The sequence below is a fragment of the Rhinolophus ferrumequinum genome, chromosome 10 (genome assembly GCF_004115265.2).
Source record: "Rhinolophus ferrumequinum isolate MPI-CBG mRhiFer1 chromosome 10, mRhiFer1_v1.p, whole genome shotgun sequence".
NCBI lineage: Eukaryota > Metazoa > Chordata > Mammalia > Chiroptera > Rhinolophidae > Rhinolophus > Rhinolophus ferrumequinum.
This window is the reverse complement of record NC_046293.1, coordinates 81,341,114-81,368,832: the sequence shown is the minus strand read 5'-3', so window position 1 is coordinate 81,368,832 and position 27,719 is coordinate 81,341,114. Positions and strand designations below refer to the sequence as shown.

Here is a 27,719-nt window from a genome sequence, read left to right as displayed (position 1 = left end):
ACTGATTAAGAGAGATGAGTCTAGAGGCACCCACTAAAATTTAAGCTCTGCCACTTTTTAGCTGTGTACCAGGGCAAGTAACTTCATATTTCTGCATGTCAATTTCCTCATCTGTAAAATGGAAATGGCAATAATAGCATCTCTCTAATAAGATTCTTGTGAGGATTAAATGTCAGGATTTGTAAGGTACTTAGAAGAGTACCTGTAGTGCGAATACTATAGGTAGATGATGATTTTTTTTTTAATTCAACTGTCAGGTGATGGGACAATAGGTGATATTTTTCCCCCTTCTGTTCAATTAAAACCATGTATTTCTTTGATAATTGGAAAAAAAATTTTACTGAAAGACTTGGAAAAAAATCTGTACTTAAATATTTCTGTTTTCTTTTGAGCTAGTTTCTACGTCTCCAACTTTTTTTTTTTTCTGGAATGTACTGTACCCAATATTAGACATATCTGGGCTGTGAAAATTCTGAAGTCTTGGTTATTCCTCAGAATTTCCAGAATTATAACTTTTTCATTGTAGTCAACCACACATAACATAAATTTATCATTTTAACTATTTTTGTACAATTCACTGGCATTAAATACATTCACAATGTTTTGCAATCGTTACCGTGATATATTTCCATAACTTCGTCATCTCAAACAGAAACTCTGCACCCATTAAACAATAACTCTCTATTCTCCCTTAGCCACACCTCCTGGTAACTTCCATTCCACTTTTCATCTCTATGAATCCACCTATTTGAGGTACCTCATACTGTAAGTGGAATCTTTGTGTCCGGCTTATTCACTTAGCATAATGATTTCAAGGTTCAGCCATGTTGTACCATGTATCAGAATTCCATTCCTTTTAATGACTAACAGTCCATTGTATGTAGGTATCACATTTATTTATCGATCCATCTGTTCAACATGTGAGTTGTTACACTCTTTGGCTATTGTGAATCATGCTGCTATGAGCATTGGCGTACAAGTATCTGTTCCAGACCCTGCTGTCAATATTTTGGGGTACGTACCTAGGAATTAACTTTTTTAAGGAACTGTCAAATCGTTTTCCACAGTGCTATACCATTTTATATTCCCAGCAGAATCCATTATTTTAAAGTATGTCAGGTTTGTTTTGTTTTGTTTTTGCCACACCTAGACTGGCAATAAGCAAAGCTTAGAGTCCTCCCACAATTTGCTGACAAGTTGCTGGTATCAACATTCTTGATGCATCACCTCCTACACCAGAACAATGTTTTTTCATGTACACAGCTGAAATTCCCATAGCAATCACTTAAGGCGCTTATTACATCTACAGGGTGCTGGATCCCACCTGACATGTGTTAAATCAGTATCTCTGGGAATGGGGTCCCTTAAGTCATCATTATGCGTGCTAAAATATAAGGCTCAGAAACTTAGATTGTTGTGTTCTTGAGGGCAGAGAAAATGTCTCAGTCACCTTTGTATCCCTCAGAACCAAACCTACAGCAGATATTCAATAAACATATACTTGAATTAAACGAACACTGTAATCTAAAGCTATTTCCTATCTGCCTAATTGCTATGTATAGTATTCATTAAAACTAAATTCTATCACTAGACAACAGTTCGAGAACCTGTAATTAAGGTGTGTAGTATACCTTTTATTTGCGTAGAACATGTGTTTTACCAGCTGTATCTGTTATGCTACTTTACGCTGCCAAGAATTATTAGTCTGTATGTAATTTTCAGCTGAGTCCTTTATGCTGTGAAGCAGAGTAAAAAAAAGGATATGGGCTTGGAATTGGAAGAGCTGTCTGTGTGGTCTTTGACAAATTACATGTAAGATACCTAAGAATTAAGTTTATAATTTGGAAACGTTGGTAACATTTTGTAACTCTATCAGCTTCACAGTGTTGCTGAAGCGCAAATGATATTATGTGTAAGAAAGCGTGCTGTAGAAATGGCTATAGTTACTATGTGGCCTAATAGTTTAAACAAAACAAAACAAAATATTTCTAAGTCTTCCTAAAGACTTTAAATATGCTGTCGTATAAGTTGGCTGCTCTAAAACATACACAAATGAGCAGAGTAGAATTAGAATAGAAACACATAAGCAGAAAAACATTAAGTGGATGCCCAACATTCATTCATTCATTCATTCATCACGTTTACCCAGAATTTATACCACGCAGGGCATTGTGTGGGAAATAGTAATTAAATAAACTCAAATCTGTCCTCTAGAGGTTTAGTTCCTTTGCATATATTAATAACTAGCCAGCTGCCCCACTTCAGATCAAAGCTCCCTCCCCCGTCACAACAAGCTGTCAGGGACCCGCTTGAACGTCGCAGGCACTGTCTCTTTAACGTGTAATCGAACTCTGATTGCATCGATCATAGACTCAATCGCTTTTCCCTCCTATCGGTCTCATTCCTATCCCAGTTACCACCCTCTTTCTTGGTGTCAACCCGGGCGTAGCGGGAGTGTTACTACACCTTGGCTTTGGTGTGTGATCTCACCTGACCCTGAAGCGTCCCTCCCGCCACCTGGCGGAGGCCGGGCAGTCTCGGCGCCGGCGGAGCCTCGGGGCTCGGCTGGCCACGCCTGGAGCGCGGGGTTTGACTGGGCCGCCGTTGTTGTAGTGACCGGGAGGCGCCGCCGCTCTGGGCAGACGGTTCCGGGCACCGCACGGTCCCCCCTTCCACCCTGGCCCATCCTTCCCCCGGTTTCCCCCACCCGCAGGAACCGGGTGCCCACCGATCCCCCCATGGCCTCCGCCCCGGTAAGGACGGGATTGGGGGTCTCCTCCCCAGAGCTTGTCCCGCGGGCTGCGGGGCCAGGTCGGGGCCGCGCCCGCACCTGGCGGGAGGTGGAGGCAGGTGTTCGCAGCCGGGTCCTGAACCGCGGGCTCTCAGCCTCTCAGCCCGGGTGCCCACGTCTCACCCTCTGCTGCTGGGGCGTCGGGAGCGCCCAGCCCTGGCCGGGCTCCCAGGCGCTCCTGCCGGCGTCTCGGAGCTCGGGACCGAGCCCCTGCAGTCGTCCCATGGCCCCCAGAATTCTCGGAGGGTTTCCATAGAGCGCCTGCGTCAGAATCATCACCTGGGAGGTTTTTAAAAAGTACCGGGGCGGGGCCCCGCCTCGCACTGTGACGGCGTGCCCGCCGCGGGGCCTGGGACCCTGCCTGTCCAACGGGCTGCCGGGCGCTTTCTCAGGTGCGCTAGGTTCGGGGAAGCGCCCACACAGGATTTCGGCGGCTCCGCGGGAAAGCCGGCGCCCCGCGTCTCCCTGTAGGGCTCCCCGCGCGTGCTGGTGCGGGGCATCCTGCTCCGCAGACCCACCGTCTACGAGGCCGTGCCCAGGCCGGACCCCGCGGGAGGGGGCCGCGTTGATCCCCGACCCCCGCCCCCCGAATTCGGGCTCTGCACCTGCTTTCAAAACTTGACAACTTTCCTTCCCAGGAGGACCCCGTTCTGGAGCGTTATTTTAAGGGCCACAAAGCTGCGATTACCTCCGTGGACTTTAATCCCAACGGCAAACAACTTGGTAAGTTTGATTGTCTGTTTTCCTTTTGTGATGGGGCAAACGCGCAGCTGGTCGGAAACCTTGCTTCCGGTCCACGCTGGGTCCCGGGGGAGACACTGAGGACCGACGTGGGGGCTGAAAGCGGCGGGAGACTCGGCTGCCCGGCGCGGGGCGTGCGCTCGCAGCCGGAGGGGGCCCGAGGGGGGCGCCTCGGTCGTGCTGGTCCGGGGCCCCCATCCCGGACCCGCGCAGTCGTCTGGGTGGCGACTTTCGCGAATTAACCACTAGGAGGAGTGCGTGGGAAGGGGAGGGGTTTGTCCTCCTCCCGGGGAGGGTGGGGTGTTGGCTGGAGAGTTTGTGAAAAGTTGTGAGACTTGCTGGAGGAAGTGGGGAGAGAGGAGTCGGGGCTGTGCCGCGGGCCGAAGGCGGAGAGATCTCAGGTGACCCCTGGAAGTGCCTGTGGCTGGAAAGGAGCCGAGCGCCTGCAAGAAAGGAGGGACCTGCTCGGAAGTTCGCTCCTACCTGAGCCGGGAACTGAAGTTGCGGGTCGCGCAGCCCTTCCCCTGCCTGGTGGCTCTGGTGGCCGCGTCTGCGCCCCAGCCCTGAGGATCCGGATGGCCGTGAGGTGGACTTGGGCAGGCAAAAGCTGCCTGCTGCTGGCGCTTTTAACTGTGGCCTATATCCTGGTGGAACTCTCCGTCTCCACTTTCCATGCGTCCTCTGGAGCTGGCCTTGCCTGGGAGCGGGGTCCAAGGCAGCTCGCAGACCCGGAGGAAATGGCAGGGGATTTGTCTCGACCGCTTTATGAGAAGCCCCCTGCGGACTCCCATGCACTTGGGGAGTGGGGGAGAGCCAGCAAACTCCAGCTCAACGAGGCTGAACTGAAGCAGCAAGAAGAACTCATTGAGAGATATGCCATTAACATTTACCTCAGTGACAGGATTTCCCTGCACCGCCACATAGAGGATAGAAGAATGTACGAATGTAAATCCAAGAGTTTTAACTATAGGAGACTTCCCACCACCTCTGTGATCATTGCTTTCTATAACGAAGCCTGGTCGACTTTGCTCCGCACGATCCACAGTGTTTTAGAAACTTCTCCTGCAGTGCTTTTGAAGGAGATCATCTTAGTCGATGACTTGAGTGACAGAGTTTATTTGAAGGCACAACTTGAAACGTATATCAGCAATCTCGATAGAGTCCGCTTGATTAGAACAAATAAGCGGGAGGGACTGGTTAGGGCCCGCCTGATTGGGGCCACTTTTGCCACTGGTGATGTTCTCACTTTCCTGGATTGTCACTGCGAGTGTAATTCTGGTTGGTTGGAACCACTCTTGGAAAGGATTGGTCAAGATGAAACAGCAGTTGTTTGTCCTGTTATAGACACCATTGATTGGAATACTTTTGAATTCTATATGCAGACTGGAGAGCCCATGATTGGCGGGTTTGACTGGCGCTTAACGTTCCAGTGGCATTCTGTCCCCAAACACGAAAGGGACAGGCGGAAATCGAGAATTGACCCAATCAGATCACCCACCATGGCTGGAGGACTGTTTGCTGTCAGCAAGAAATATTTCGAGTACCTCGGAACATATGACACTGGAATGGAAGTGTGGGGAGGCGAAAACCTGGAGCTGTCTTTTCGGGTGTGGCAGTGTGGAGGTACATTGGAGATCCACCCATGTTCCCACGTGGGCCATGTATTCCCTAAGCGGGCACCATATGCTCGGCCCAATTTCCTACAGAATACTGCTCGGGCAGCGGAAGTGTGGATGGATGAGTACAAAGAACATTTCTACAATCGAAACCCTCCAGCAAGGAAAGAAGCTTATGGTGATATTTCTGAAAGAAAGTTACTACGCGAACGGCTGAAGTGCAAGAGCTTTGAGTGGTATTTGAAAAATGTGTTTTCAAATTTACATGTTCCAGAGGATAGGCCAGGCTGGCACGGAGCTATTCGCAGTATGGGGATCTCTTCTGAATGTTTAGATTATAATTCTCCTGACAACAACCCCACAGGTGCTAACCTTTCACTGTTTGGATGCCATGGTCAAGGAGGCAATCAATTCTTTGAATATACTTCAAACAAAGAAATAAGGTTTAATTCTGTGACAGAGTTATGTGCAGAGGTTCCTGAGCAAAAAAATCATGTTGGAATGCAACATTGTCCAAAAGATGGGTCCCCTGTTCCAGCGAACATTATTTGGCATTTTAAAGAAGATGGAACCATTTTTCATCCACACTCAAGACTGTGTCTTAGTGCGTATCGGACACCAGAGGGCCAACCTAATGTTCAGATGAGAACTTGTGATACTCTAGATAAAAATCAAATCTGGAAGTTTGAGAACTAGCAGGGCACAATAGCACTTTGGTTCTGAGCAGAGGATACATTCAGGGGAGTCAGAGCCTCACTGAAGATTGTATTTTATCAGAAATCACCCAGTGGTCATCCGTGAGAGCTCTGTATAATCTGTGGTTCATTTTGGTGTAGAATACTGAAACTGAGTGCCCAGAGAGCTGTTGTTTAATATTTGAAAGTGCCTTATAGGTTGCTTTATTTCAGAACTCTTGTCAATACGGTTTTTTACTTCTCCATAAAGTGGACTGTGAATTGAGATACACAAAACATTTAAGTGCCAGATTTGATGTTAAAGAATGTAAAAATCCAAGCAAAATGAAGGATGATTTATGTTGGATGATTCAATTCTCTGCATGTCCCATTTTTTTAAACAAAACTCATGAGTGTGCAGTTTGTGCTGTTGCTGTTTTGATTGTACATTGAATTTAGCTGAGACATTAAATTTTAGGTTGTGTTTATTTTTTTATTCTAATTTTCCTTTAATCAAATGGAAATCAAAGAAAGATGATTTTTAAGGAGAAAGGCCTGGTTTAGATATATGTGTTATTAAAAGAGTCCGTTAGTTTGAATGGGAGTTGGGAGGTCTTTCCAACGCATAGACATCGCAGAAAAATATACCAATACCTGAACGAAATGGGGAGATCTCTACATTCCACACTTTGTAAACTTGAGCTACTGTACTTAACTAATCTATACTGATACCTCGAATCGCTCTGATTTTGTAAGCTGTCCTGTCTGTGAACTTGCTTGTGTGTTAAGGCATTTTCTGATTGCACTCCCTTAAGTTGTGAATGTACTAGAGAGAGACTCATTCAGAATACTGTACTTCCTTCCTTTTGTTAATGCTTAATCACTTAAAGTAAATACAACTGAGGCCTCTCTGAAGTTTAACCCAGTTGTGTTTACTGAAATGTGTGAAACTGAAAGTGGGTCTGGTTTTTACAAAGGCTGCAGAACTCTGCTACAGAGTTCTTGCTGATAAGGGCATTTAAGGATTTATCTTAAGAAAATAAGGAAAAAAAGACTCTTCCACCATGGTGAATGCTGCCTTCCAGCTTGTTTTCAGCACCTACCACCGAGCCTGGCACTTGGGCAGCTTTCAGGAAGTAGGAGGATGAATAACTGAATGAATGAATAGCTCAGCCAAGAAATGTGACTTTGGTGGAGTCCTTTGACCAAATGACTCCGTTTTGGCCTCCGTTTCCTTATTTGCAAAATGTGTGTGCTGGATTAGATCTTGACAATCCCTTCCAGCTCTGAAATGTTATGATAGTACGTTACACCCTTCTCAGATTCAGCCATTGTGCAATCTTTACCACACTTTATCTCTTCACTTTTGACATAGGTAATGTTGTTGAACAACATTCAGTCCAGTTATGAAGCTGGAAAAGAGAAATGGTTTTAAAACTCAAGTGAGCTGAGCTCACCTGAAGTGGTTTATTCAGAATTGAATGGAAAGTTGTCGTGGTCAGTGTTTGTATTCATTTCATTTTGATAATTGTTGAACCAAGTTTTGTTTTTATCTTTAATCTTTCAAACTTTAAAAGTAATCTTTTGGGCTAAGAATATAAATATTTCCCAAACTAAACTATTTGAGAAGTATACATACTTAAGCAAGAGTAATTTTACTGGTTTTATTCCAATGTTGTATCCAGAAATCACAGGGTAAATTTAGAATTAAATCTCAATTAGTTCACTTTGGCCTAGAGTTATGAAAAATGTGTGCTCCATAAAGAATTAGTTCATAATATTCATAAGTAGTTTTCAGTGTCTACTTAATGATTTAATGAGAGTAGGAACGTCACAAAATCTGAATTAAAGAAGAATTTTTAGGCTAGCCATTTCAGAGAGTAAAATTGCTATGTATCTTGAATATTTTGTTTCTTTTTTACTTCTTAAAATGAAAATGTGTCAGTAACTTTCTGTCAGTTATCTTGCCACTGTAAAGTTTATCAAAGAGTTGTCCAGATTTCATGTGCAATGTGCATGGCCCTGGGTGTTATTTAAGGAGGATTTATAATGCTCCTAATTTTACCAAAGGGTTGATTGACAACAGATATTCTCCGAAACCTACCCTTTCCCCTTGCTCAGTCTGCCCTTTTGTAAAATTAAATCTCCCTTTTAAAATTTATTTGTGTCGTTCTTAGCCCCCTATCAAATGGGGGAACTAAATTTCATATATTCTGGAAGTACTTACTGGAATTATTTTTATTCTGGTATCTTGCTGCTCATGTCAAAAGGGAAAGAGAACATTGAAAAGTAAAGTAGTACATAATTCTTTACTTACTTTTTGTCTAAATTTCAGAGTGTAACCCATTACTCTTTTTGAAAGAAAGTTTAGGCTGGTGCTTTATAGCAATGATTCAGAACAGTGAGGCTGTTCATTCCTCACAGCAGGATAGGTAACAGAAGAATCAAATTTTCACATGTTCACACACAGCCATTTCCAATTTAATTCCGAAAACATACTGTAAAAACACAAACAAAATATATTTTGATGCCCTGCTTCTAATTTATTGGTACCAAAGTTTTCTTTTGCTGTGGGCAATTAAAAGTTGACCTTTCAAGTTTATGTACATGCTTAATAACAGTTTTAGTGAAATATTTGGTAGACAAGAAGTTTCAACTTTAAGTGGTTGCCACTATATCATTTAGTGTCTGATTCTATGAATAGTTTCACTATCTAAATAGTCATTTTTAGAAGTCATTAAAAAAAATAAGCTAGTCATCTGCAGGATCTCTATAACTCAGAATTTTTAATCTTGTTTGTAAAAGAAAATGTGTCTACTTGCCCAGTAGTAGGCTCTTGAGTGTTCATTGTATGTTGGCAAATCAAACTTTTCTAGATTGAAGACAAAAGATTGTTTTTAAGTTGGGTAGTCCTATTTGGTTTAGGGTCTCAGTTTTAATTAATAAAATACTTAGTTTTGACTTCTTTATCTTTCAGAATTACTGTTTTAGCAATATTTTTAAATGAGCACAGAGAATGTTGAGGTTCAAATTAATCTCTTTTGAATGATGAATTTTCTGTATTATGAGCGGTTTCCATCCTTTTTTCCTTTTGTTGATGGTATTTGCAATGTTGATTAAGGTATATAAAATAAAATGTGTGCCTAATTATTTTTGCAAATGGATTCTGATGATTTTGGTCTACGGGATCACTGTTTCTGCGTGCACATTTATTGATGGGGAACAGAAGTAAGTTAAGGTTGTAATTCTTTAATTACTTGAAAATGCAGACAGTAGAATGTTAAAAAGTCAAGTTTTTTGGTATTATTTTGCAAGGTGTCATTAACCAGCAAGTATTCTGAAGTGGTGTTAGCATTATGTATGCATTAACTACTCAAACAAGCTGGGAATGGTGGGGGATGTGTGGGCCCATGGGGGGGCACTGTGAAAGGAAGCAAGGGGGTGCCTTAACACTTGCTTCACAGCTCTGAGCCGCAGGGAACCGGGTGTGTCCCGTGAGCCCCGCAGCCTCGCACTTCCCTCCGCCTTGTCTCTGCCTCACCCTGTCCTAAGTGCAGTTTCTGCCCATCAGCTGCATGGGTCTCCCTGCTCCCTGAGTCCTGCCCCACACCCCGCGCTCCCCGCCTGACACACTGGCAGTTACTAGTCCAAGGCCTCGGCTTTATATATCACAAGTCTTATAGCCACATTTAAGATCTGTATAGTTAAGCTAAGCATATTTTCACTGATCTCTTGTCTTTTCATACTGCTTAAAAAGTTGCTATAAATACGTGTGTTCCAGTCCTGCGCTCTTACTGACTGTAACCCTGTGCAAACCATTTCATCTCTGTTTCATTTTCATGAGTGTGAAAAACAAACTGGAAAAACCATAGAAACGGTACATTAATGGCTGCTAGAGGCTGGGAGAGGGAGGAATAGAGAATGATTTCTAATGAGGATGTGTTTGTTTTTTTGGGGGGGTTGTGGTGGTGAGAATGTTCTAGAATTAGATAGTGACAATGGTTCTATAACTTGGGGCAAAACACTCAACTGTACACTTTAAAAGGGGGAATTTATGGTATGTGAATTATATCTCAATTCTTAAAACTTTGGGGTGGGGGGGCAAAAAGACCGGAGTATTTCATGTATCCTAGAAAAGATTCCTCTTTTCTTTGTCCCTCTGTGCATACTAGACTTTAAAACAGGACGGCAACATTTATTATTAATACTTGAGTATTTTGTAATTCAGTAAAGTTAAGAAAGTTAGGTATTATGTGAGTTTCCAGCTTAGTATTAGGCTACAGGTGGAAATCAGTTTTGGAGTTTTTCCTAAAATTCAGATAAGCCTCCATGATTCCTCTTGAACAGGAGGTAGAGATTGTTATAAACGGTGAATGAGTTCCTGAGGTGGGTAGTGGCTTATGGCAGACGTGAGGAGCAGGGAAGGCCTTACACCCTGCTGATAATTGGGTCCTACTTTTCCTGTCGTGCCACGTTGATCCCTTTCTCAGGCTGGCCTGGGAGAGATGCTGCTGCAGGCCAGCAGTGTCCTCACGTGCCTTGTCCCCATGCTGACCCGATGTGCACTTACCCAGTCAGTACTCCTTTATGTAGTTAACGCTGCTGCATCCAGGTGCTGGCCTATGCTTGGGTACACAAATAGAATTCAACTAAATAGGTGTGCCGGAGATGGTGCTGAAGGATTCCCGGTCCAGCGAGAGAGACAAATAGTACCAGGTAAACACACAAATTGTGTGCAGGCACAACTTGCAACAGGACAATAATTGAGTGCCGTGAAGAAAAAGAATGGGGTGCTTTGAGGGATGATAGCTGTGTCGACATACTTAAGTTTGTGGGGTCAGAGAATGGAGAGGAAGTCCTGGAGTAGGTGAAATATGAAAGAAAATCATTGTCACCTGAAAGGATTTCAGCAAACATGGTGTCCCCAAGCAGGGTCAGAGTTTAAGTAGTTAAGGACGAGGAGGACCCTTCAGACAGGAAGATGTAGATCTACGAGCGATCATCTAGTGCGTACTTCTCTGGCCTCGTGGTAACATCTGGGAAGGAGAGAAGCCATGGGTGTCAGGTTCGACTAAGGGGATGCCCAGAGCATTATGGGAGTGAGCGTGTACAATGATTGATAACCAGAGAGGCTGAAGGCTTAAACTTCTGGTCATAACTAGAGAAAACGGAACATCAAGCATGATGGATTTAGTCTTTTTTTCTTTTTTTTCAATTATAGTTGACATACAATATTATATTAGTTTCAGGTGTTCAGGATAGTTTTAGACACATATATACCTTATGAATATATATCAGAATTATCTGAGAAAGTCGTGAAAATTTCAGATTTCTGGGTCTCACCCCAAAGAATGTGACTTACTAGAAATATGCAGATTAAGGTCCCCAATAATTCTACTGGAGATAATCCGGACCTCCCCAGTGTTTTGAGAAGCACTGTGTTATTGGTTAAGTGCACAGGCTTTGGAGTGTGATAGAACTGCGTGTAAAAATGGAGCTCTGTTACTTTGCGTCTGTGTGACCTTGGGCAAGTTTCTTAACCTCACTAAGCCTCCTGTCCTGATCTGTGAAAGCGGGATAGTAGGCACCAGCCCTGTTGGGAGGATTAAGTAAAAGAATGCTTATGGAGTCTGTAAAGATACTGGGCCTGTGATAACAACTCAGCCAAGGTTTGTGTTGTTACTATTATCAGTCCTCATAGAGATGTGGAATTTGAAGAAGTTAAATTACATTTCTCCAGGTTGTCATTCCTAAAGATTTTTAAAGCACCCACAGCTTCTTTTAGACCATGCTTATACTAGCAAGCTAATTACTTACTGTCAGCTCTTAGGAAAACATGCTCAATTATTCCCACATTCAGGGCAGAGAAATTATAAGTTAGTGCCATCATTTAATTATGCTATTTATTGTACAGCAGTAGGATATTATGCACTAATTCTGAAAGTATTAGACAGGGTATTAAGGTTTATCTAGTTAAGATTACAATATTATCTTTTTATTGTGTAACCCTCCTTACTTCTGTCTAGGTTTATAGATGTGTGTGCCTGGGGATTGCATGTTATTTTTCTTTTCTTAAAAATATTTGTAGAGATCTCCTTCTCATAGATTGCTGTAGAAGAGTTCCTTGTTTATTTTTCCCAGAAGAAGGCAGTGCAGTGTTTCTTTTATATCCCAAAGATCAGCATGAACCTGGAAATGCAATAAAAAGTGCAAAATCATGGTGACCTCAAATTTGAAAGCTGAGTTTATTTCTGTTAGGTAGATTTTAAAGTATAATATAATGAGGATAGAAAATATATGGCGAGATTTCTGAAATAATTGAAAAATTCAAGAATTTCTATGTGAAGATGATTGAATTATTAGGACAGTCTTGAATATGGAATGAAAAGGCTTGAGAGGGATATAATCCAAATTTACAAAGTTATGAACGATACTGTATTGTGAACACAGGCCTTTTTAGTAAATTCTCACATAGGCACTCTTTGCCTCATCAATAATTCTTTTGGGAACTTATCAGGATATATTTGCACATGTCAGAAATGGCACGTGTTGACAGCATCATTTGTAAAAGCACAGAACTGGAAACAACCTAAACAGGGTAGATTGGTTAGATAAATTAAGGCGTTAATAGCATACTATGCAGCTATTAAAAAGAATAAGGCAGAACTGCCTCGAGTCATGAGACAGTAATTGATTACTAAAGTTGTCCTCCATCCAAAAACAACTGTAAATCTAGACAAAATATGTGAGGCAACTGTTTGCATGCACTGAGCAACAAAGTGCAAAACTGTCATCATCTCAAGAAGGGGAATACAAGGCGAGCGCCCCCATGACCTTGGCTTTCTTCCTGTGGGCACTCCTCCTGCACAGCAGACAGGGAGAGCCCAGCGGAAGCGGTGACATCCTGGCTGCGGTCATAGTCTGGCTGCGACAGGGGCTGAAATTTATGCAGCAGGATTCCTGAGAAGTGGTTGCTGAGCAGGGTGCACAGCCACAGAAGTGTGTGGCGGGGGTCGTTACAGTCTTGGCTGAGGGCCCAGCCACAGGTGCACAGGCGGAGAATGTGTGAGGTCTAGCAGCGATGGCTTCCTGCTGGCTGCAAGCGGAATGGTGATCCCAAGTGACCATGCAAGGCTGGGTGTCCCTACATCTCTAGCTCCGACAAAGTGGGGAAGTCTTGTGAGCCCTCATTCATGTGGGTGAGATACCAGGGAGGTCGGGCCTTAGGAATCAGGACCACACCTGAAATAAAGGGCATGCCCTAAACCTAAGTTCAAAGCTGGAGTAGATCCATTCTAACAAAGAAGAAAACCAATTCTGACAAGACCAAAGAGGAGCCGAACTGACTCCTGAACTCTGGTTAGTAGGATTGCTTTTTTCAGAGGTGTGGGTTAGTGATTATCACCCTACTTTTTGTGTATTCTAGGCTTGAACAAAAATATATCAAGCCTAATGGGAGCCAGATTTTTTTTTTACTGTGGGGGAAGAGAGTTATAACTATGAAAAGAGGGGGGCTAGGATGTATTCTGTGGTATTAGACTGGAATTGGAGTTATCAGTATGAACTCATGATTTTTAATATCTTTATCTCAGTGTCTACATATAGCTAGATACAGTCTCCTCTTTATATCTAATTTCTTAGTCCTGCCCACTGAAATTTCTACTTGTATCTTATTTCTTAGCTCTGTTTGCTGACACACCAGTAGCAATGAGTAAACATAGTCCCCAGATCTTGATTTCTAAATGCCATTTTCCACTAATGGGAATCAGAGCTTCTTGGGGAAAAAGGCCAGTTCCAGGGCTGAGGCAGGGAAACTACATCTTGGGACATTTTCTAATTCTAGAAGTAAGGAAGAACTCGAAGAATGATGGACACCTGTCAGAAGGTCACAGAGGCCAGCTTTAAGGGGCTCTTACTAGCCAAATATAAAAGTGGAAAAACATAAGTGTCAAAATAAATGATAGCAATGGATTACAACCCATTGAGTAAAATAATCTTCAAGTCCACACTGGTATAAATAAGTAAATTAATAAATAGATAAATGGAGGAAAAGGGAAAGTTCTATCTTGCAATAATAAATTAACAAATATTAATTAATATAATTGCTAATTAATTGATAAATTATGGAGCGAATGATGGGTTGGAAAATCATTAAAGGATGCTAAAATGAGTGTGTGATAGTTAAGGAAAAGGATATTTACCATATTTCGCCGTGTATAATGTGCTCCCATGTATAATACACGCCCACATTTTTGGCCCAAACATTCAGGGAAACAGTACTACTCGTGTATAATGCATATCCCTATATTTCCCTCACAAATTTGGGCCAAGAAGTGCGCTTATTGTACATGGCAAAATACAGTATATAGTCTTAACGTATCTCCCCACAAACTATGCCGACTGGCCAAATAATTCTCCAGGTAACCCACCAAATGAACGGTTTATTTGGGAAAAGAAAAAGAAACAAAGCCACCAAGGAGTGTGTCTGCCCCACTACCAGCTGGCATCCCCACTGGCCACCCACGTGGAAAAAAGAAAAAAACCGTGGCCTGAGACCCAAATGGCATCCCCCTTTATTTGCATCCCTCCCCCAGAAGTTACCACAAAGTTTAACAGGAAGTCAGGACTAGAGGGTTAACAAGGGGCCCAGCTCCACCCATAGTCCTCCCAGCTCTATGACTAAGCATCCTAAGATGCCAGTTCACTTTTATCAGCTACTTATTAATTACAAAGATGAACGATACAAACTTTAGGAGGCAAAACCCACCTAAACCAAGTGACCAAAGTGAATGTCACCAATATTGGGGCAGACAGCATGTACATCCTAACATGATGCACTGATAAGAGCACAACATAACTTGTGGATTTCTCATCAAAACAATATATCGTGAATCTCACAAGGGAACATCACGGAAAAAAATTATTCAGCATACTACAAAAATGACAGGTCTTCAATCTTCAAGAATATCAAGGCCAGTAAAGACAAAGAATGACCTAGGTAATCTTCCAAGTTCACAGGAGACTATATATAGTAATTACTGCAGTACATATCCTGGATTACATCATGGACTGGGGAAAGCAGCTCTAATTGGCAAAATCCATATATGGACTGTGGATGCGATAATAAGAGTATATTAAATAGTATTTAATTTCCTGACTTTGTTTATTGTACTGTGGTTTATGTCAGTGAGCGTCCTTGTTCTTAGGAAATACATACTGAAGCATTTTGGTAGAAGAGACATTATGTTTCTAACTGTTTCAAATGGTTAAGAAAAAAATGCGCATCTAAGAGTATTTATGTAGAGAGAGAATGATAAAACAAATTGACAACATGTCAACAAGAGCAAAATCTAAAGTAGAGAATATAAGGACATTTCTTTTTTTATTATTGAATTTATTGGGGTTAACATTGGTTAATAACATGTGAATTTATTGTATTTCGTTGTAATTGTGCTGTAAGCTTGAAATTATCAAAATGAGAATTTATCTAAAGTGGGCAGGGGAGAATAAGACAGCTCTCTGTACTGATAAAGCCTGAGCTCCAATATATTGCACTAAGTGGGCTGGGGGAGAGGAAACATGGAGAATGGTGGACGTAGCATGCTCCCGTTTGTATAATAAATACATATGAAAAGACACACCTATTTGTTTAAGCACATTGGAAAATATTCAAGAAAATAGTTAACACTGCTTACCTCTAGGAGAGCGATCAGGTGGCCAACGGCTGGAAGGAGATTTTGGGAAATACTCTGTGTTAGTAATAGTGGAATTCTGTGTCATGTACATGTATTACTAATTGAAAAAGATAATTTAACAACAAATGCAAAAACTGGAGGTGGTACCATTTCTTTCCAGAAAGTAGTGTTCCCCTACAAAGCAGACCTCTAACTAAGCGTAGTTGATTTTGGTTAAATTAACAAATGAGAGCTCTTGGGTTAACTAAAGTTATTGCTGCTTAAGGTGACACAATAACTGTTGGCCATTTGGGCATTGTGGAGAGCAAACATGTTCTCCATTGTTATGCTGTTTGAGTTCCTTACCTCCATAAACAAAGCAGTGGCCTGCGTGAGCATGGACTTTGTTCTTTCTTTTGTCCTAACGAGGATTTCTTGAAACAATGAATTATTGTTATAAAATATAAATTTTTTTTAAATTGGGTAGATTTACCAATTAACCTTTTCTCTTAACTTCCTCCCTTTGACATTTTATCTCAAAATAGACCAGTCAGATGATGAATGATATGGCTTTGACATTTTAAATGATGTGGTAATGTTTAGATAGGGTGTGGTTGAGGGGAAATATATGAAAGCAAATGCCAAGTTGATACAGTGCAGCACTGACAGCAGTGATCAAATACCTTTGATTAAGAAAGTACGGAAAGATCAGTACTGGTTTTCACAGGTTTTAGTACGAATGCCTTCATAGGGTTTTTAATCTATTGGTGGTCTTTTTATCTGTTTGCATGAAATTTGCAAGAGAATATAGAGTGTAATTGGAACATCTCTGCCTCTGGTGTTTTATAATTAGTAGGCCTCTGAAATGCCACCTTAACCTAAGGTTAGGCTGTCCCCGTTTTTTAAACGTTTGTTCATCCTGCTCTCTTAGTCATTTCTCTTTTGCAGGCCTCCTGCTGATAATCAAGTGTTGCTTAACATGGATGTGTAGCTATGAATTCTCAAGTTACAAGTTTTGAGTGTCCGCTCTGGTTCAGGTACCCTTTTCCACTTTTCCTGACAAAGTATGTCAGATGACAAAGTTCAAGTCACTTTCTTGGTTAAGCTTCATATTCTCATTTCTCCAACCCCCCTCCCTCCAATTATTTGTTGCTTCACCATGATCCTATTACCATGATCCCATAATAATATTTTTTCTACTCCTTATTATACTGAGAATTAGGGACCCTGTAAACTTTCAATGAATTAATGAATCAATTGTGTTTAGTAACACAATGTAGTCGCACAGGTCCCTGTGATCACTGAAATTCTTAGTTTTTCTACAACAGCCCCACGTTTACATTTTACATGGGGCCCCACAGATTATGTAAGTGGTCCTGTTCAGGCCTGATCTTAACTAAATCTCTTTGAAGCATTTGACACAGCTTGTCACCCTCTCATAGTATTTCCTGAAGTCCTGGACACCACAATCTCCTCACTCCCTTCCTACTTCATTTATGGCTCCTTCCTTTCCTCTTCATTCTCTCGATTGTAAGTAATTTTACCCTCTTCTTTATCTGTACTCACTTCCTGAGTGATCAAATCCAGTTCCCACTCTTTATTATCTAGACTGCTGCTGCTGCTGACAGTAACAAAAACAAAAACTCTAGTAATAATAGCTACACTTGAGTGTTTTCTGTGTGCCAGGCATGAATTGCCAGGCATGAATTACAAGTATTATTTCACATAATACTTTAAATACCTCCTTTTACGGATAAAATGTCCCAGGCATAGAAACATTGAGTAACTTGCCCAAGGACACATAGCTGGTAGGTGTGGATTTCAGTCGGGAAGCCTAATTCTATGTGTACTTTGCTTTTTTAACCACTACACATACAGTCAAAAGCTGTTCCTGAGCTCCATCTCTCTATTTGGCATTTCAACTTGCATGTCAAATGGGCATCTCAAACTTACATCTTAAAAAGAACTGTTGATTACCACCCCATCCTGCCTCACTTTCAACCTCCTTCTCTTCTGGTCTTTCTAGTCTCGTTAAATGGCTCTGAAATTCACCTGGGAGCCCAGGGCAACAGCCTGGTTGGTACCTTTGCTTGTTCTCTTTGTCTCTCCCTCACATCTAATCCATTAGCAAGCCGCGTGCACTCAACCTTTACCATGTGTCTTGATTTTGACCCCTTCTCCCCCTTCCACAGCTTCCAGCCTAGTCCAAACCACCACCTTCCTGACTAGATTATTGCAATAGCCTCCTAATTGATTTCCTTCTTTAATTCTGTCCCCCTGTATATTCGGCACACGATAGCCAGAGACATTTTTTTTTTGTAAAAGTGTTCCTGAAGTATAAGATGTGTACCAAAATTGGACAACTTGATGAGTCTTCATAAAGTGACATGCCCACTTAACCAACACCCAGACCAAGAAACAAGATTTCCAGTACACCCAGAAGCCTCGTGTGCTCCCTTCGAGCTGCTCTCCTAACCTCCCTGCCACTCAGATAACCTCTGTGCTGACTTCTGACTCCATAGACTAATTTTTCTACTTTTGAACTTTATATAAACGAACTTTAATTACACAGCAGGTACACAGTATGAATATATCACAATTTATGTATCCATTTAACTTTGACGGATAGTTGGGTGTCTAGTTTTGGTCTATTTTGAATAGTACCACCACAAACAGTATTGTACATCTTATGCTAAACATACAGAAGAATTTCTGTCCGGTATATACCTAGGAGTTGAATTGCTGAATCCAATGGTAAGCATTCAGCGTTAGTAGATATTTCAAAAACAATTTTCCAAAGTGGTTATAACCACCAGCATTTTATAAGCGTTCCAGTTGTCCACATTCTCACCAAGATTTGGTATTATTTATCTTTTTCGTTAAACCCATTCTGATGAGTGTGTAGTGATAACCTCCTTGTGGTTTTAATTTGCATTTTCTTGGTGACTAACGGACTTGAGGACCTTTTCTTGCTTATTGGCCATGTAGTTATCCTCTTTAATGAAGTGCCCGTTTTCCTGCCTTTTCTGATTGATTTGTAGGATTCTTTCTAGATTCTTTGTTATATGTTGGATATATATGTTGTAAATACCTTCTTTTTTTTAAATTATTATTATTTTTGGGGAACAGTGTGTTTTTCCAGGACCCATCAGCTCCAAGTCAAGTCATTGTTTTCAATCTAGTTGTGGAGGGCGCAGCTCACTGGCCCATGTGGGAATCGAACCGGTGACCTTGTTGTTATGAGCACTGTGTTCCAACCACTTAGCCAACCGGCAATGCCTGTAAATATCTTCTTTCATTCTGTAGCTTGCCATTTCACTTACTTTAGTGGTATCTTCCAATGAACAAAATTTCTTAATTTAGTGTAGTATAAATTATTATTTTTTCTTTAGTAATTTTAGTGATTTAGTAATTATCATGTCCCGTTTAAGTAATTTTTGCCAATGGCCATGAAGATACTGTCCTACGTTCTCGTCTAAAATTTTATTGTTTTACCTATGATATTTAGATCTACAATCCATATGGAATTATTTTTGTGCAGAGCATAAAATGTAGGAGTCAAGATACATTTTTTTCTTTATGAATATCCAGTTGACCCAATGTCATTTTTTGAAAATATCATCTTTTTCTCATTGTCAGAGACGCAGTTTTCTTAAATCAGTTCATGAGATCCTCCTGCTCAAAATCTTTCAATGGTTTTTTTCCCATTGCACTTAGAATAAATACACACCAGTCGCCATGGCTCCTTGCCTGGCATCTGCTTACTTCTCGGCTTCCATCTCACTGTTCTTTTCTTTCCTCCATTGTGGGCACTTGGGCCTCCTTACATTCCTCAGTCTTCCAAGTGAGTTATTGTCTCAGGCCCTTGCATGTGGGGTTCCTTCTGCCCAGAGAGCTCTTTCTCCTCTTCTTAGCCTGGATCACTCCTCGTTTCACTCAAATGTCTGCTCATATGTCCTTTCCTCTGAAAGGACTACTAACCACCCCATATGAAATTAAGAATGAATAATACATAAAAATCCTCTGAACATGTATAATTTTTTTTTCAATTACAATTGGCACTCAATATTTTATATCAGTTTCAGGTGTACAGCCTAGTGGTTAGACATTTATATCATTTATGAAGTGATCCCCCGATAAGTCTAGTACTCACCTTGCACCATACATAATTATTACGGTATTATTGACTGTCTTCTTTGTGCTGTACTTTACATCCCCGTGACGATTTTGTAACTACGAACTTGTACTTCTTAATGCCTTCACCTTTCCACCCAGCCCCTCAGCCTCCCATCTGGCAACCATCAGTTTGTTCTCTATCTCTGAGTCTGTTTCTGTTTTGTTTCCTCATTTATTTTGTTCTTTAGATTCCACATATAAGTGAAATCACAGGATATTTGTCTTCCTCTGTCTGACTTATTTCACTTAGCATAATGTCCTTAGGTCCATCCGTGTTGTTGCAAATGGTAAGATTTCGTTTATTTTTAGGGCCGAGCAGTATTTTACTGTGTGTGTGTGTGTGTGTGTGTGTGTGTGTGTGTGTGTGTGTATGTATATATACCACCTCTTTATCCAATTGTCTATTGATAGGCATTGAGGTTGCTTCCATATCTTGGCTATTGTAAATAATGCTGCAATGAACATAGGGGTGCATGTATCTTTTCAAATTAGTGTTTTGGATTTCTTCAGATAAATAACCAGAAGTGGAATTGTTGGGTCATAAGGCAGTTCTATTTTTAATTTTTTGAGGAACCGCCAAACTTTTTGCCATAGTGGCTGCACCAATTTGCAATCCCACCAACAGTGTTCGAGGGATCCCTTTTCTCCACATCCTCACCAACTCTTATTTGTTGATTTTTCCATTTTTCTAATGATTGGTGTTGTTGAGCATCTTTTTATATGTCTATTGTCCATTTGTATGTCCTCTTTGGAGAAATGTCTCCTCAGGTCCTCTGCCCATTTTCTAATTGGATTGTTTGTTTTCCTGGTGTTAAGTTGTATGAGTTCTTTGTAAATTTTGGATATTAATCCCTTATCAGATGTATCATTGGCAAATATCTTCTCCCATTCAGTAGGTTTTCTTTTCATTTTATTGATGGTTTCCATTGCTTTGCAAAAACTTTTTAGTTTGATGTGGTCCCATTTGTTTATTTTTTCTTTTGTTTTCCTTGCCCAAGAAGATATATCAGAAAAAATATTAGTAAGAGCAATGTCAGAGAGTTGACTCCCTATGTTTTCTAGGAGTTTTATGGTTTGGGTCTTACATTTAGGTCTTTAATCCATTTTGAGTTTGTTTATTCTTGTATATGGTGTGAGAAGGTGGTCCAGTTTCATTTTTTTTGCATGTATCTGTCCAGTTTTTCCAACAACATTTGTTGAATAGACTGTCTTTACCCCATTGTTTTCTTTGTCACAGATTAATTGATTATGTAGCTATGGGTTTATTTCTGGGTTCTCTATTCTGTTCCGTTGATTTATGTGTCTCTATTTTGTGCCTGTGCCATGCTGTTTTGATTACTATAGCCTGATAGCATACTTTAATATCAGGTAACATGATATTTCCAATTTTATTCTTCTTTCTCAAGATTGCTTTGGCTATTCAGTGTCTTTTGTGGTTCCATATAAATTTTAGGATTATTTGTCCTAGTTCTGTGGAAAATGCCACGCTGTTTTGATAGGGATTGCGTTGGACCTGTAGATTGCTTTGGGTAGTATGCTCATTGTGATGGTGTTAATTCTTTCAATCCATGAGCATGGTATGTGCTTCCATTTATTTTTATCTTCCAAAGCTTCTTTCTTCAATGTCTTATCATTTTCCGAGTACAGGTCTTTTACCTTCTTTCTTAAATTTATTCCTAGGTATTTATTTATTTTTGATGTAGTTATAAATGGGACTGTTTCCTTAATTTCTCTTTCTGATAGTTTGTTATTGCTGTATAAAAATGTGACCAATTTCTGAATATTGATTTTGTATCCTGCTCTTTTTCTGAATTCATTTATTAGTTCTAATAGTTTTTTGGTGGAGTCTTTAGGGTTCTCTCTATGTAGTATCTATGTCATCTGAAAATAATGACAGTTTTACTTTCCCTGTTCCAATTGGGTACCTGTTATTTCTTTTCTTTGTCTGATTATTGTGGCTAAGACTTCGTAAACATGTATGATATTATTAATGAACTTTCTCCCCTACAATACTGTGACTCCCTGAGGTAAAGGAGTGTGTCCTATTTTCTTTTGTAGATCTTATTTGCAGCATAATGCGTTAGAACTCAAATAGGGCCCTGTGTGTAAAGCAATGATAATTCATTGCTTTCCCTATTTTGTCTACATTAGCCCCAGGTAATTCAGACCCTAATATAATAAACATTTAGTAATTTGATGAGCATCAACTTATTGGTGAAACATCAACTTTTTGTACTTTTTTTTTAAGCGTGTAGTATATACTATTATAATTTGAAACTTATAAATGCATGTTAAGTGTTTTACATGGAAACAATGCATAGACTAAGTAAGCCTAAATCAATTTTACCTTGACTATGGAACTTAGAAGGTTTTCAGTGACTCTATATATCTTGTCTAACAGTAACACTAATTGCATCAAAAGTTTATAAAGTTGCATTTTTTTTCTAAGCACTCTATAATCTAGACAGTGGGGCTCTTTGGGGGACTACATGTATATGTAAAATTTGGCTTGGGGGCAAAAGTTAGACCTAGCTTTCATTTGTTTATTTGTTCATACTTTGTCCAAGGCATTTACTTCCACTATTGATTGAATTTGTTTTCCTTTTGTTAAAGACTTAAGCTAATGCCTGACACACAGAATTCTTTTATTAATCGTGGGATGTCATAAACAGAGCGGAAAGAGACTTTTAAGGTCATCTTGTCTAGCTGTTAGGTTGGTGCAAAAGTAATTGTGGTTTGAAAGGTTAAAAATTGCAAAAACCCCAATTACTTTTGTACCAATCTAATATAAAAAACATTACTGGGTCAGTTGACAAAATTGGAATACAATAGGTAGATTAAAACATTGTCAATGATAAATTTCCTGAAGTTGATAACTGTGCTATGGGTATGTAAGGAAATATCCTTATTCTTAGAAAAATACACTGAAACATTCAGGAATCAAGGTGCCATGGTGAAACATATGTATTTATTTACTCCCAAATGGTTCAGGGAGAAATTGTGTGTGTGTATATACTTGGAGAGAGAGAGAGAGAGAGAGAGAGACAGAACAAGTGAGTGCAAGAGCAAATTATAAACCAAATAGGACAAAATATGAATAACAGATGGATCTGGTAATGGCTATATTAATGTTCTTTGTGCTATTCTTGTACCTTTTTTATAAATGTGACATGATTTCCACCAAAACAGTTTTTTTAAAAATCGTCTCGTCTGCCGCCTCAGGAACACCATTTAGTCCTCAGGACACAGGTGAAGTACCTGTCCCTAGTCACCCTGAGACAGAAGTGCTTCCCAGTCTTGTGTACTCTCTGTCTCACTGTGCTGCTTTCTCCTAGTAAATAGTCACGGAGCGCTAACCAAATACAGGGGCCGGTAATCCTGCCGTGTGGTTACATCGGCACAGCCAAGCATGCATATTCATGATGCAGCTTTGGGTTTCTTTTAAAACTATTTTTGCCATTAGCTGGTCAGCCTGACAACTTCCACCCCTCTGTTACCCGGACATCTTGTTATTAGATATGCTGCCGACATGATATTTTGTAACAAACAGTGGTTTTGTTCTGTCTCTTGATAGCTACAGCTTCTTGGGATACGTTTCTCATGCTATGGAATTTCAAGCCACAAGCCAGAGCTTTCCGATACGTGGGTCACAAGGATGTCGTCACCAGCGTGCAGTTTTCTCCACTGGGAAACTTACTGGCATCGGCTTCACGAGACAGAACCGTCCGGCTCTGGATTCCTGATAAGTAAGAGGAACAAAGAAACACCTGATACACTCTGGATTTAGAAATGTGAAAGGATACTGGAGCCCGGCTGCTCCTAATGCACTTCTGGGGGAGGCGAACCCCACCCCCTGTTACCTGCACACTTCGTCTGAGTCACACACGAGCTGGCAAGTCAAACTGTTTCAAAGCACTTTTCCCTCATCTTTCACTCATCATCATGTCTTCTATTTGAAAAGAGAATATTTCTAATCATGGAAATATGCTTACTGTGTATTGTTTTTTTTGGGGGGGAGGGCTGATAGTTATCAATCTCTTTGTAAATCTGATGTAAGCTTCAGATTGTCTCCCCAGAGAGATACACATTGGCAGTATAACCAAAAATTTCACAGTTTATTAACCGCCTAAAGCCTATTCATGGTTCTTTAGGGGCCTTTGGATCCCTATTAAAAACTGCTGTGCCAAACCATGTCATTCATTATTGGGCTCCAGAGTTCTCTTGTTAAAGAAAATTTCTGACAGAAATATGAATCATTGCATTTGTTGTAAGGTCCTATCCCATTATAACAAATCTCTCTATAAGAGGTTTTTCAACCGCTAGCTGATAACCAATCTATTTTAAGCCATTAATGAGCCATGAATTTTTAAAACGGTTTAAAATTCTTAAGTATGTACATTTTCAAACAAACTTTAAAAGAGAATGAATAGCACAAAGACTCCCCGTCCCCATACCCATCAACCAGATTCGGCAGTAACCATTATTCTGTCAGTCTTGTTTCACCTCTTTCCCGTCCCCTACCCTTTGTTTGCTGGAGTATTTTTAGAACAAAACCCACACATCATATCATACCATTTCCCCCTGCAAATATTTTAGAGAATAAGAGCTTGGGCATTTCCCGTGAGTGTTGTGGCAGGATTTGATTTGTGGTGTGTGACTGAACAGGCCCGGGCTCTCCCAAGTGTAGGAAAGTTTGTGGGCATCTCCCTGCCAGTGGGCCATTTTCTTTTCTCCTGCCACCACCCCAGGGAAACTCCGTGCTGAGAAATCTGAACATTATCCTGATGATAGCAAAAACTGTTGAAGAGAAGTGACATGTTATAGTGCCACTGTGGATGGCAATATAGAGGGAATTGTAAGGGAGAGAGACTGGTTTGGGGTCTAAAAGGGAATGTGTTTTCTAAAATCTTCCATGTTGGGAATTTAGGACCAGCACACCACAGCCTCAGTCACCCATTACTAATTCAAAGACCTCTCAGTGAACAAACTATACAAGGGTACCTGAGCACGCTGAATTATTAGTTGTACTGACTAATCTTAAGTACAAAATTAAGCGTGTGTAGATCCGTCTAGTTCTTATTTCTAAATCATATCCCAGGGGCCAGGTCAAGAGTGGATATGGCAATGAGAAGGAAACTGATGTATCAGTTGTCTATGACTGCGTGATAATCTTCAAAACATAACAGCTTAATACAATAACTATCGCTTCTCACAATTTTGTGGGTTGTCTGGACGATTCTTCCGCCCCATTTGGTGTTGGCTATTACTTCTGCGGCTTCATGAAGCTGGCAGCAGGGCTGGTGGGCCCCATACCTTGTCCACACCCTAGGCCCTTGGCACCAGCTCCTGACTGGCATACCTTGATTCTCCATATGCCCTCCCTCCAGCAGGATGGGACCCCCTTGCACCAAGGCAGACTGGTTCTTGGACAGCAAAAGCAGAACATGCTAGACCTTTTAAGGGCCAGGCCTGAGACTTGCCACATTCTGTTGGTCAAAATGGTTCACAACACCAGCCCGGATTCAAAGGGAGGAGAAATCGGCCCCCCTGTGGGGAGGAGTGGCAGCTGTGTACAGGGATGAGACGAATTGCAGACAGCCAGACTTGTAGACAAACACCCCAGCTGGTGAGTGGAAGGCTAAGAAAGAATAGGAGGCGCACGTGTAGAAGCAGGTCTGGCCTGGAGTTGGTCGTGGTAGACAGTCGAGACTATTTGGGCAGAAAGCACAGGTGCATAGGTGGGAGCAGTGCACCTCGTTAAGGCACAGGGAGCACCTAGACACCAGCTGAGCAAGAGCACAGCAAACACATCACTCCTCTCTGGGTTTTGTACACGCTTCCTGTTGAGACCGGATCCAGTGGTTAGACGAGCCAGCAGCTGAGAGGAGGGTCTTTCAGAGAGAAAGCAAACAAGAGCTGCTGGTGTGTGCAACCTGCAGCTAAGGATCGTGGCAGATTGGGGGATGGGGCGTGTTTGGGCTTCCTGGTCGTAGCACCTGCCAAGGCTGATCTTTGTTTCCTCCAGGCCTTAGCTTAAATTTAGAACAAACTGTACCCTGACTTTTATACATAGAACTTGCCCTTGAAACCTCACTGAACTGGTCCCTGAATTCTCCCTCCTAATTTTTTCTTTACTGATGTTAGTTATTCCTGGTGTAATATCATGTATCAGGTGATGGAGATTTATGACTGTCACCTCTGTCTTCTGTAGGCCACCGGGAGGGTAGGCAAGAGGGATCTAAGAGCCTTTAAGTATCGCCTCTTCCCAGTGGAACTCAACGAGACGTATTGAGCTTTTTATACGCCCGACATTGTGCTAGATGCTGGGCTTATAGAGATGGATAAATCATCATTCCTGTCCTCAAAAACTTTACTGCTTAATAGGAGAGAAACACGTCTATTAAAAAAAATAAAGTACTGCATAATGCAATAAGCAAAGTAGATGTAGCAGGTGGGGAGCAATTAAGCCTGTCTGGGTTGGTCCAGGAGGTCGGGGACGGGGGGAAGTAGCTCCGGGGAGACAGCAGTTAAGTACACAGCCTGAGGTGTGTCTGAAGCACTGTGACTGTTATCAGAGTACAAAGTCTAGTGCGGTGGCACAAACCTCATCAAAGAGCTGGGATGTTGTACCTTTTAGAAAGCAGCAAAGACCCGTTTACGCTGGGATCTGCACGCTTGGGGTTACACTTTTAGCAAGGTATTAAGCACAGTATGTAGGTGACTGGAGGGGGTAAAAGATTAGAGCGGGGAGAGCAGCTAAGAGGCTTTTGCAATAATCAAGGTAAGGCTATGTAGGATATATTTACCTTAATGCAAGCAAGACTGGGTAGAAAGAAGAGGAGGGATTCAGAAGATACTATGTTCCCCCCTGAAAATAAGACCTAGCCGGACCATCAACTGTAATGCGTCTTTTGGAGCAAAAATTAATATAAGACCCGGTCTTAATATAAGACCGGATCTAATATAATATACTACCCGGTCTTGCGTAATATAAGACCCGGTCTTATTTTAATATAAGACTGGGTCTATATAATATAATAATATAATTAATATAATATAATTAATATAATAATAATTATAATATAATAATATAATTATAATATATAATATAATATATAATATAATAATATTATAATATAATATAATTAATAAAATATAATTAATATGATATAATAAATACCAGGTCTTATATAAGACCGGGTCTTATATTAATAAGACTGGGTCCAGATATGTCTTATTTTCAGGGAAACATGGTATTTAGGCAGTGGTAGTGATGTCGCTATCACTGAATACGTAGATGTGTTGACCTCCTGGGCGTGGGAGAAGAGACAGGAGGAGGAGCTGAGTGTAACTTCCCAGTCTTCTGTAAGTTCACTTGCCTGATCTTTTTCAAGCAGTTGTGGCGATTTTTCTCATAAGGTACCACCTGTATAAATACAACCTTTTAAATGGAAAAATTGCTAAGTCTGTATGTAGTATAAAGTGAAAGTGCCTTGGGAACTTGGTAAGGCTGACACAAAGTACTGTTTCTCAAATGTCACCTTTTAACTCCAGAGCTCTCTACCAGCCTGCCCCTAACTATTTGAACATTTTTTTTCTTCTGCTTCTCCTTAAATGCCACATATTATTTTCTCCATCTGTTTTTCTATTCTCTTTTCCTCACCCTATTCAAGGAAAAAATATGCATCTGAATTTCAGGGTGTTGAGAACTGAAGTACTCTATTATTGTCATTTATCCTTTGTTTTGCTTGTGAGTGTAAGATTGGTCCTAGGGGTAAGCAAAGCCTTAGATACACCCTGGGGTCCCAGTTCTCGTCACTGGTGGGTGGAAACAGAAAAGTCAGTTCACCTAGGGATATCCTGTATAGTGACCCCAGTTTGAACACATTGCTTTGGAGCTATTCATTTAATTAGCCTTGGCTTTTCTAGGTTGCAGTTTCTTTCTATTTCGCTCTTTCTAGAGAAACAATAGGAACTTAAAATGCATGGCAGAGATTTGTTCAAAATATTATTTCCCTAGCTTCTAATTAAAACAAAAACAGCAAAT

At 40.9% G+C, this 27,719-nt stretch overlaps 2 protein-coding genes across 4 annotated transcripts in view; both read left to right on the top strand.

Annotated features, from left to right (window-relative positions):
- Positions 1–2,252: 2,252 nt before the first annotated feature.
- Positions 2,253–27,719, top strand: part of POC1B (POC1 centriolar protein B) — a 97,078-nt gene continuing 71,611 nt past the window's right edge. Inside the window, exons 1-3 of one of the 3 annotated variants that reach the window (XM_033117031.1) lie at positions 2,253–2,753; positions 3,430–3,514; positions 23,247–23,418. In XM_033117031.1, coding sequence (XP_032972922.1) covers positions 2,739–2,753; positions 3,430–3,514; positions 23,247–23,418 — 272 coding nt within the window. In that variant the 5' untranslated portion in view covers positions 2,253–2,738. The other 2 variants (XM_033117034.1, XM_033117032.1) reach the window with 2 other exon arrangements.
- GALNT4 (polypeptide N-acetylgalactosaminyltransferase 4) lies at positions 3,855–8,945 on the top strand. Its single transcript, XM_033117030.1, has one exon. The coding sequence runs from the start codon at positions 4,108–4,110 to the stop codon at positions 5,842–5,844; it is 1,737 nt and encodes a 578-aa protein (XP_032972921.1). The 5' UTR covers positions 3,855–4,107; the 3' UTR covers positions 5,845–8,945.

What these genes read in the sequence shown, in the direction of transcription:
- GALNT4 (XM_033117030.1), top strand. Translation starts at nt 4,108, where the DNA reads ATGGCCGTGAGGTGGACTTGGGCAGGCAAAAGCTGCCTGCTGCTGGCG.